The sequence below is a fragment of the Salvelinus alpinus genome, chromosome 2, assembly GCF_045679555.1.
Source record: "Salvelinus alpinus chromosome 2, SLU_Salpinus.1, whole genome shotgun sequence".
Classification (NCBI taxonomy): Eukaryota; Metazoa; Chordata; class Actinopteri; order Salmoniformes; family Salmonidae; genus Salvelinus; species Salvelinus alpinus.
The window spans coordinates 91,644,949-91,656,461 of record NC_092087.1 but is presented as its reverse complement, the minus strand read 5'-3'; the positions used below and the strand labels follow the sequence as shown (position 1 = coordinate 91,656,461).

Sequence of the window (11,513 nt, the reverse complement as noted above, 5' to 3'; positions counted from 1 at the left end):
GGACCCAGGCTAAGGTATTGTCCCTGGGAATATTGCACAATGTGTCCCGTTTCCCCCACTCCCCGATAACCAGGGTATAAATGCCTCGCTTACAGGTGTGTCCAGCAGTCAGCATCAAGATTTGGTAAGTCAGTACTCCTCTCAGATCACTATTCATACTGTATGGTTAAACAAAGTTGTTTTTGGTTTGGTGAAATTAATATATCTGAACTGACTAAGTTTGAAATGTTATATTACCCTCCAGAGGATGTGTGTGTCCACGCTTAATATCTATAGTTGTATTAGATGTTTTGTAACGTGGTTTATTGCAGTCTTGTGACAGAAAATAAAATATTTTTTATCACAATAGGATGACCTGTATAGATACAGTCAAATTAAATCAATTCAAACTTGAATTTAAAAGTGACTGACTATCCAGTATATGTAAATTGTGGATAAATATAATATAATAAGTGTATTTTCCTTCAGGTTGTGTTCCTCGTTTCTGCCCCTGTAGAAGTAACTACTGTTGATGAGGATGATCCTGGTAGCTTTGCTGGTGCCTCTACTGGTTCTATCCAGCGCTGGATATACCTCAGGTACACACAAATATACTATATATTTAATACATCAACAGCTGGACATACCTCAGGTACACACAATTATACTATATATTTAATACATCAACAGCTGGAGATACCTCAGGTACACACAATTATACTATATATTTAATACATCAAAATATTTACAGTACCAGTCAAAAGTTTGGACACACCTACCCATTCAAGTTTTTTTTTAAATGTTTACTATTTTCTACATTGTAGGATAATAGTGAAGACATCAAAACTATGACATAACACATATGGAATCATGTAGTAACCAAAACAAGTGTTAAACAAATCAAAATATATTAAATATTTTTGAATCTTCAAAGTAGCCTCCCTTGCCTTGATGAGAGTTTTGCACACTCTTGGCATTCTCTCAACCAGCTCCTGAGGTAGTCACCTGGAATGCATTTCAATTAAAACTTCTTATGGCTTAGATCCCGCTACCGGGATCGATATGACAACAGCCAGTGAAAGTGCAGTGCGCCAAATTCAAACAACAGAAATCTCATAATTAAAATTCCTCAAACATACAAGTATTTTACACCATTTTAAAGAAAAACTTGTTGTTAATCTCACCACAGTGTCCGATTTCAAAAAGGCTTTAAGACGAAAGCACACCAAACGATTATGTTAGGTCAGTACCTAGTCAAAGAAAAACACAGCCATTTTTCCAGCCAAAGAGAGGAGTCACAAAAAGCAGAAATAGAGATAAAATTCATCACTAACCTTTGATGATCTTCATCAGATGACACTCATAGGACTTCATGTTACACAATACATGTATGTTTTGTTCGATAAAGTTCATATTTATATCCAAAAATCTCAGTTTACATTGGCGCGTTACGTTCAGTAATGTTTTGCTTCCAAAACATCCGGTGATTTTGCAGAGAGCCACATCAATTTACAGAAATACTCATCATAAATGTTGATGAAAATACAAGTGTTATGCATGGAACTTTAGATAAACTTCTCCTTAATGCAACCGCTGTGTCAGATTTCAAAAAAGCTTTACCGAAAAAGCACACCATGTAATAATCTGAGTACGGCGCACAGACACAAAAATAAGCCATACAGATATCCGCCATGTTGTGGAGTCAGTAAAAGTCAGAAACAGCGTTATAAATATTCACTTACCTTTGATGATCTTCTGCAGAATGCACTCCCAGGAATCCCAGTTCCACAATAAATGTTTGTTTTGTTCGATAAAGTCCATAATTTATGTCCAAATACCTCCTTTTTGTTCACGCGAGTTCACAAATCCAAATTCACGACGCGCAGGTCAGACGAAAAGTCAAAAAATGCCATTACAGTTCGTAGAAACATGTCAAACGAAGTATAGAATCAATCTTTAGGATGTTTTTAACATAAATCTTCAATAATGTTTCAAATGGATAATTCCTTTGTCTTTAGAAATGCAATGGAACGCAGGTCGCTCTCACGGGAGCACGCGTGATCAGCTCATGCCAGACACCTGATTAAAAGAGCTCTCATTCCCCCCTCCTTCATAGTAGAAGCCTGAAACAAGGTTCTAAAGACTGTTGACATCTAGTGGAAGCCTTCGGAAGTGCAATATGAGCCCATAGACACTGTATATTCGATAGGCAATGAGTTGAAAAACTACAAACCTCAGATTTCCCACTTCCTGGTTGGATTTATTCTCAGGTTTTTGCCTGCCATATGAGTTCTGTTATACTCACAGACATCATGCAAACAGTTTTAGAAACTTCAGAGTGTTTGCTATCCAAATCTATCCAAATATTACTCTGGGCACCTTATTCATCCAAGCTACTCAATACTGCCCCCCAGCCATAAGAAGTTTTAACAGGTGTACCTTGTTAAAAGTTAATTTGTGGAATTTCTTTCCTTCTCAATGCGTTTGAGCCAATCAGTTGTGTTGTGACAAGGTAGGGGTGGTATACAGAAGATAGACCCTTGAATGAGTAGGTGTGTCAAAATATATATTACATAATGAATACTATATATGACAGACAATATATAATTTGTAAAATAGATTTTCTCATTGAGTGTCTGCCATATTAAGAGATCAAGTATATTTGGTTAGACAGTATAGGGATAAATGTATCATGTATTAAGTATTGTATTTACTAAGTATTTAATAGAGTTTTTATAAACTGGGTGGTTCGAGCCCTGAATGCTGATTGGCTGACAGCCGTGGTTTATCAGACCGTATACCAGGGGTATGACAAAACATTTATTTTTACTCCTCTAATTACATTGGTAACCAGTTTATAATAGTAATAAGACAACTGGGGTTTGTGATATAGGGCCAATATACAGGGCTAAGGGCTGTGTCCAGCTCCACGATGCATCGTGCCTAAGAACTGCCCTTAGCCGTGGTATATTGGCCACATACCACACCCCTTCATGCCTTATTGCTTAAACAACCCACCACACAATTGACTTCTGTATTTTCTCTGCTCTTTAGTCTCAGAACCTTAAAATGGAGGCATCAAAACAATGCAGGTGTATCATGATAACTCAACCTAGAAATGGAGGCATCAAAACAATGCAGGTGTATCATGATAACTCAACCTAGAAATGGAGGCATCAAAACAATGCAGGTTTATCATGATAACTCAACCTAGAAATGGAGGCATCAAAACCATACAGGTTTATCATGATAACTCAACCTAGAAATGGAGGCATCAAAACAATGCAGGTTTATCATGATAACTCAACCTAGAAATGGAGGCATCAAAACAATGCAGGTTTATCATGATAACTCAACCTAGAAATGGAGGCATCAAAACAATGCAGGTGTATCATGATAACTCAACCTAGAAATGGAGGCATCAAAACCATGCAGGTGTATCATGATAACTCAACCTAGAAATGGAGGCATCAAAACCATACAGGTGTATCATGATAACTCAACCTTAAAATGGAGGCATCAAAACAATGCAGGTTTATCATGATAACTCAACCTAGAAATGGAGGCATCAAAACAATGCAGGTGTATCATGATAACTCAACCTAGAAATGGAGGCATCAAAACAATGCAGGTGTATCATGATAACTCAACCTAGAAATGGAGGCATCAAAACAATGCAGGTGTATCATGATAACTCAACCTAGAAATGGAGGCATCAAAACAATGCAGGTGTATCATGATAACTCAACCTAGAAATGGAGGCATCAAAACAATGCAGGTGTATCATGATAACTCAACCTAGAAATGGAGGCATCAAAACAATGCAGGTGTATCATGATAACTCAACCTAGAAATGGAGGCATCAAAACAATGCAGGTGTATCATGATAACTCAACCTAGAAATGGAGGCATCAAAACCATACAGGTGTATCATGATAACTCAACCTAAAAAGACAAAGAACCCATATATTCCCATATTCCCACAGGTACGATTGTCACCAGCTGCGAGGCGTGTCACGAACAAGCCGTCTGCCGCACCTCGCCCATGGCAGGTGACATCACATGCACCTGTAAGAAGAGCTTCTCCGGAGACGGCCTCATCTGTTTACCTGGCCACACCGCCGCCGACCACCACCACGCCCCTCGCCGTGTCCGCCGCTCCTATCCCACCTCCAACACCAACCTCGCCCATGTCCGGTTCACCTGCGGCTTCAACGAGTGCGCCGACGGGGAGGACTGCATCACGGTCGACGGCATCCAGCAGTGCGCCAACCCTTGCAAGATCTACACGGTCCTGAACGACGCCTGGCGTTCCACCAACAACGTCGTGGGCAACAAGCACTGCGACCGCAACGTCCACTGGGACGGCTATTACCGCATGTACATCGGCAACCAGAGCGTGTCCATGCCGGACAAGTGCGTGGATTCGTTCAAGTGCGGCACCCAGGCTCCCTTGTGGCTGGCATTTCCTCCCCCCCAGCAGGTGGATGAAATTGTCCAGAGTGCAGTCTGCGCCAGCTTCAATGAGGACTGCTGCTGGGTGCAGTCTCAGCCCATCCACGTCAAGGCATGCCCTGGGAACTACTTTGTGTACAAGTTCGTCATGCCTCCCGGGTGCTACTTCGCCTATTGTGCATGTAAGGTTTCACCCCCTGCTTTGCCAAGTTCTGAGTGGGACTTGCTGTTGTTGTTCTGCCTTTTGAATTGAAGTTATTGTATTTACTTCTTTAACTGTTTACTGCTTAGTCATTCACCAGCTGGTTATATACACCATGATGTTCTTCTTATGGCCCTAGATATCAACAGTACTCCGCATATTCATTCATTCATTCATATAGGTGTATTGTATGATCCTGGTAATACCAGCATACTTGTTCTTTCAAAACATGAGCGATGAATGTTCCCTCGTAACTGTGTCTGCTGTTTAACTCCTTGTTCCAGATGTGACAGCTCCCACCACAACACCACAACCAGTCACAACAACAACCACAACAACAACCACCACAACAACAACAACCACAACAACAAAAGCACCTGTAGAGGTCACCACGACAACAAAAGCACCTGTAAAGATCCCGACGACAACACAAACACCTGTAAAGGTCACCAAGACAACAAATGCACCTGTAAAAGACACCCCAACAACACAAATACCTGTTACGATACCCACGACAACACAAACACCTGATAAGATCACCACAACACCGCAAACACCTGTTATGATTACCACGATAATGCAGACACCGGTTAAGGTCACCACGACAACACAAACACCTATTAAGATCACCACGACAACACAAACATCCGTAAATATCACCACTACGACAAAATCACCAGTAGATGTTGTCACCTCGTCAAGAACACCAGTAGACAACAATCAGACCACAACAACAACACAGTCACAGGTTGCCACGACTACGCCAAAAGCAATGTGTGGTACCTGCAGAGCGGGGGAGACCTGCGTGAGCAATGATGGGGTCACTTGGCGGTGTGAGAGGCCAGGTGAGTTCTCAGAAAACACCTGCTTGAGGACCTATGTACAATCTTAGAAACAAAGGTGCTATCTAGAACCTAAAAGGGTTCTTCGGCTGCCCCCATAGGAGAACCCTTTGAGGAACCCTTTTTTGGTTCCAGGTAGAAGCCTATTGGGTTCCAAGATGAACCCCTTCCCTAGAGGGTTCGACATGGAACCAAAAAGGGTTCTCCTATGGAAACAGCCGAAGAACCATTTTGAAATAATTTTTTCTAGGAGTGCATATGAGAATTTGTAATTCCTTCTTTTCATTTGGGGTTCTTGAATAACACTCTCCCGTTGTCTTTCTCTTCTCATCCTTCTCTCGCTCTCTTTCTCTCTTACAGATCAGCCTGTTTTGCTGCACCCAGCGGTAGTGTGTGGGCGGAGCCTGGTACAAGTGGGTCTCAACAGGACTAACCTGGAGGCCGCTGGTCTGGATGCCACCACCGCTAACCTGGCCGACCCCCGGTGTAACGCTCACGAAGAGCGTGGCGGCATGGTATGGTACCAGGTGGAGCGCACGGAGGGCACCTGCGGAAACACTCTGGAGGTGAGAACAGACCCCGACCCGTTCACCCCGTTCCTCACCGAAACCTTCAACAGAGAACACTTGCTGTGAGACATGTTGCCATCAACTGAAAATGATGAACAGATGAACTGAAATACAATAGTCCAAGAATTGTATTATTCTGAGGACTGGGGAGAGGTCCTCTCCTGGCTTCTAATCTTCTTCCCTTTTCCCCCTTTCACCAGACAAACGGAACTGACGCCATCTTTACCAACAGTTTATTCATCTACCACATTCACAACGTGTCCTTCAGCCGACCCGTGAGCGTGCCCTTCTCCTGTGCCTACCCTCTGGAATCAGAGACCAGCCTGGATGTGGCCATCAAACCCTACCTGTCGTAAGTGGAGACGTTGCAGTAAACAATGTCAAACATGGACAATGTAACACAACAGGGGCGCAACTTTCACTTGGGACGGGGGGGACATGTCCCCCTCCCCCACATTCTGAAATTGCATTTTTGACCCCCCCCCCCAGTTTTATCATTGGAATGTGATTCAATACAGGCAATGGTGTACTTTAGGACCATGCAGACGCCTCCGAGCAGTCGGGTAGGCTGTTTGGAGTGTTTATACGACTGGATTTAAACATGATAATAATTATGTCCCCCCCACTTCTAAAACCAAACCCTGTAACACAATGTAACATAATGTAACACAATGTAACACAATGCAGGCGAACACATGTCGGACTGTCAGTATCCTGTTAATGTATAGACAGTTTATACTCCAAACCTGTGGTTCTTGATGATCCTTTAGATAACTATATAAGAGTTTTGCACCTCCTCTGTCCACTCATCACAGTACTGGTTGTACTGGTTGTTCTGGTTGTACTGGTTGTTCTGGTTGTACTGGTTGTTCTGGTTGTTCTGGTTGTTCTGGTTGTACTGGTTGTTCTGGTTGTTCTGGTTGTTCTGGTTGTTCTGGTTGTACTGGTTGTTCTGGTTGTACTGGTTGTTCTGGTTGTACTGGTTGTTCTGGTTGTACTGGTTGTTCTGGTTGTACTGGTTGTTCTGGTTGTACTGGTGGTTCTGGTTGTTCTGGTTGTTCTGGTTGTAGTGGTTGTACTGGTTGTACTGGTTGTTCTGGTTGTTCTGGTTGTTCTGGTTGTTCTGGTTGTACTGGTTGTTCTGGTTGTACTGGTTGTACTGGTTGTTCTGGTTGTTCTGGTTGTTCTGGTTGTACTGGTTGTACTGGTTGTTCTGGTTGTTCTGGTTGTACTGGTTGTTCTGGTTGTACTGGTTGTTCTGGTTTTTCCAACAAAATACTCAGTTGAAGCTGGCTGTGTAATAGTGTTAAAACTATAATAATAATAATTTCTTATCTTATCTAAAGTGACTTTGGGTGTCTTGAAAAGTGCTTCAACAATAATGTGTATTTACTATTATTATTATTTTAATTAGAATTATTATAAATAATAATATTAACGATTCATTTTACTGAGCCTGTAAAGTGCATTTCTCGCATTTCTCACCCAAGTCACTTTGTTTGTCCTTCACCATCTCTGACGACATCTCTTATTAACCAAATCTCCTATTTGCCCATTTGACAGGCTGAAGGATGTCCAAGTTGGTAAGGGCTCCAAAGTGGGATCCAACATGACTCTGTACCACAGCGACAACTTCACAAAGGCTTACCCAGCGGGCCGAGTCACCTTGCCGGTGGGTTCCGTGCTGCACGTGGGTGTGTCCGTAGAGGAGTCCGAGACGGAGCGTTTCGTGGTCGTTCTGGAGGACTGCTATGCCACGCAATCCCCCGACCCTGAGGACATCATGCGATACTACATCATTCAGAACAAGTATGTGTGTCTTGGTTTACACTCAAGGAACACATGGAGGTTTTCCCAGACACAGATTATGTCTGGTCCAGGACTAACAACCTTTACATGGAGCTTCTCCATTGAGAATGCTTTTTACTCCCGGACCAGGCTTATTCTGTGTCTGGGAAACCGAACACTAATATTTGTGTATTTTCTGTTGCGTTATCTAACCTAAACCCTGACCCTCCCTGTTTCTTAGATGTCCGACTGAATTCCGTCAGGTGAGGGTGGAGGAGAGCGGCTCGTCTCTCAGGGCTCGCTTCTCTGCTCTGCTGTTCCTGTACCAGGGGGACTACCGGGATGTCTTCCTGCACTGCAGACTCAGCCTTTGTGACCAGAGGAGCTCCTCCTGCACTCCAGTGAGTACTGCATCTTTCCCGCTGTAGTGGTTTCTGACTCTCCTAAGTCTCTCTGCCTCAGTATCTTGTCTCGCTGACTCCTTCTCGTCTCTCTGTTTCAGTGTCTGGTCTCTCTGACTATGACTCCTCATCTCTCTGTCTCAGTGTCTGGTCTCTCTGACTCCTTCTCGTCTCTCTGTCTCAGTGTCTGGTCTCTCTGACTCCTTCTCGTCTCTCTGTCTCAGTGTCTGGTCTCTCTGACTCCTTCTCATCTCTCTGTCTCAGTGTCTGGTCTCTCTGACTCCTTCTTGTCTCCCTGTCTCAGTGTCTGGTCTCTCTGACTCCTTCTCGTCTCTCTGTCTCAGTGTCTGGTCTCTCTGACTCCTTCTCGTCTCAGTGTCTGGTCTCTCTGACTCCTCGTCTCTCTGTCTCAGTGTCTGGTCTCTCTGACTCCTTGTCTCTCTGTCTCAGTGTCTGGTCTCTCTGACTCCTTCTCGTCTCTCTGTCTGGTCTCTCTGACTCCTCGTCTCTCTGTCTCAGTGTCTGGTCTCTCTGGCTCTCCTGAGTCTCTCTGTCTCAGTAGCTGGTCTCTCTGACTCCTCGTCTCTCTGTATCAGTGTCTGGTCTCTCTGGCTCTCCTGAGTCTCTGTCTCAGTAGCTGGTCTCTCTGACTCCTCATCTCTCTGTCTCAGTGTCTGGTCTCTGACTCCTTCTCGTCTCTCTGTCTCAGTGTCTGGTCTCTCTGACTCCTCGTCTCTCTGTCTCAGTGTCTGGTCTCTCTGACTCGTTCTCGTCTCAGTGTCTGGTCTCTCTGACTCCTTCTCGTCTCTCTGTTTCAGTGTCTGGTCTCTCTGACTCCTTCTCGTCTCAGTGTCTGGTCTCTCTGACTCCTTCTCATCTCAGTCTCTGGTCTCTCTGACTCCTTGTCTCTCTGTCTCAGTGTCTGGTCTCTCTGACTCCTTTTCGTCTCTCTGTCTGGTCTCTCTGACTCCTCGTCTCTCTGTCTCAGTGTCTGGTCTCTCTGACTCCTCGTCTCTGTCTCAGTGTCTGGTCTCTCTGACTCCTTCTCGTCTCTCTGTCTCAGTGTCTGGTCTCTCTGACTCCTTCTCATCTCTCTGTTTCAGTGTCTGGTCTCTCTGACTCCTTCTCGTCTCTCTGTCTGTGTCTCTCTGTCTGGTCTCTCTGACTCCCCGTCTCTGTCTCAGTGTCTGGTCTCTCTGACTCCTTCTCGTCTCTCTGTCTCAGTGTCTGGTATCTCTGACTCCTCGTCTCTGTCTCAGTGTCTGGTCTCTCTGACTCCTTCTGGTCTCTCTGTCTCAGTGTTTGGTCTCTCTGACTCCTTCTCGTCTCTCTGTTTCAGTGTCTGGTCTCTCTGACTCCTTCCCGTCTCTCTCCTCAGGTGTGCACCAAAAGGAAATACCGCTCTGTCACCCCCTCTGTCCCCCTCGAACCCCTCACCATCGGACCAATCACCTGTGAGTACGACCTCATACGTTATCAATCAAAACCAATCATTTAATAGATGTCAATCAAACAAATTATGTTGATGTCAATGATGGACACTCAGGTAACTAAGTAACTAAGTAACTAAATAACTAACAGTGTATTTGTTTTTGACTTTCAGGGTCCCAAAATGAAGATTGAACTTCATGAATCCCTGGCATTCTTCCTGTATCCTAAGTAAACAATGAACTCAGTTATTTAAATGATTTATGAGAAGTTCATAGACCTATCTCACCTATACATAATTTATGTTGTAAACCAAGCCATTTCATATTTAACATCTTACATACATCCAGCTATAAATAAGGATATTTTTATATTTTTCTTATGACTAGAATAATTGGGAAAACATTTATTTATTGAATCAACACAAATTAATTGTTGAACCTTTAACGAAGGCGTGAGGCCAGAAAGTGTATGAGCTGGCCACTAATGTTTAAAACGTGAAAATAAATGGACATCTAGTTGGGATTATATCAACACAAACATCTCCCTTTTGTAGTTCACACTGTAGCTATAATATTATGTCATCCTATTACTCTAAAATGCTTTGTATGTGCAGTAATTGAATAGTGTTATTAAAGATGATAAATGTATGTATCAATGTATTAATGTACTGTGCATGTAGTGTACTATTGCTCTAAAATGCGTTGTATGTGCAGTAATTTAATAGTGTTAATAAAATATAAATGATAAATATATGTATAAATGTATTAATGTATGAATAATGTACAGGGAATGTAGTGTACTATTGCTATAGCTTAGTTCTTTCTCTTTGGGATCAGTCAAGACAATGATGAACCAGTAGGTGTCAGTATTACCACAGAAACACTGGTAGAAGTCTGCATCATGACGACACAACAACAGCACACTTACAAAACCTTTTTTATTAATTCAATAATTAACTGGCAATTCCACCAATTTTCGACCTCCTTTTTATTATTTCCAGCACAATACCATTGTCTACATATGTGAAAACTGCAAATTTCTACCTTTTGTAGAAAATAATATAATAAGTTCTCTGATGACATCAAAAGTTTAAAAAAATATATATATTGATTTTCAAATACTGAGATTATGAAAATTACCCTCCTCTGGCTAGAAAAATTACTGCTTTTTTTAAACTTTAGATCCTGACATTTTTTAAGGACCTTTCTTCTTCTCTTTTTAACCACCGATCATAGAAACATGCCATTTTCACATACAGCGAGGTCCGAAATGATTGACATCCTTGATAAATATGAGCAATAATGACTGTTTAAAATAAATCATTCAAATACTGAGCTATATTTAATCCTAAAAAAAAGCGATTTTTTTATTTTTATACTAATACAATTGCTCAGAGAAATAGATTTTGTTTAACAAGTAAAATTATTTACACCCCTTAAAGATTCTTATAAATAATGTAGTCAAAAGTTTAGTATTTTGTCCCATACTCCCAATACATTTTCAACTCCCCTGTTATTGTAATGGTGAGAGGTTAGCATGTCTTGGGGGTATGATATATAATGCTAACCTCCCCTGTCATTGGTCATGGTGAGAGGTTAGCATGTCTTGGGGGTATGATATATAATGCTAACCTCCCCTGTCATTGGTCATGGTGAGAGGTTAGCATGTCTTGGGGGTATGATATATAATGCTAACCTCCCCTGTCATTGGTCATGGTGAGAGGTTAGCATGTCTTGGGGGTATGATCTTTGACCCTCTGTAACTTTCTCACTCATCATTATTCTTCGATTCACATAGGAGTATCCGTAACAATGGTAGCATCCACATTAAATGTAGAGGTGTTCAG

General features: G+C 42.4%; 1 protein-coding gene across 1 annotated transcript; it reads left to right on the top strand.

The window, feature by feature from the left end:
* The first annotated feature begins 203 nt into the window (after nucleotides 1–203).
* Nucleotides 204–9,961, top strand: LOC139568230 (pancreatic secretory granule membrane major glycoprotein GP2-like). Its single transcript, XM_071389980.1, has 9 exons — nucleotides 204–578; nucleotides 3,966–4,616; nucleotides 4,921–5,481; nucleotides 5,839–6,044; nucleotides 6,248–6,399; nucleotides 7,611–7,856; nucleotides 8,077–8,236; nucleotides 9,615–9,690; nucleotides 9,840–9,961. Exons 1-9 carry the CDS (start codon nucleotides 512–514, stop codon nucleotides 9,857–9,859), a joined length of 2,139 nt encoding a protein of 712 aa, XP_071246081.1. The 5' UTR covers nucleotides 204–511; the 3' UTR covers nucleotides 9,860–9,961.
* Nucleotides 9,962–11,513: the final 1,552 nt, after the last annotated feature.

What these genes read in the sequence shown, in the direction of transcription:
- LOC139568230 (XM_071389980.1), top strand. Translation starts at nt 512, where the DNA reads ATGAGGATGATCCTGGTAGCTTTGCTGGTGCCTCTACTGGTTCTATCC. An exon ending in TTGGCGGTGTGAGAGGCCAG is followed by an intron (nt 5,482 to 5,838) that starts GTGAGTTCTCAG and finishes TCTCTCTTACAG; the next exon opens with ATCAGCCTGTTTTGCTGCAC. An exon ending in CACCATCGGACCAATCACCT is followed by an intron (nt 9,691 to 9,839) that starts GTGAGTACGACC and finishes TTTGACTTTCAG; the next exon opens with GGTCCCAAAATGAAGATTGA.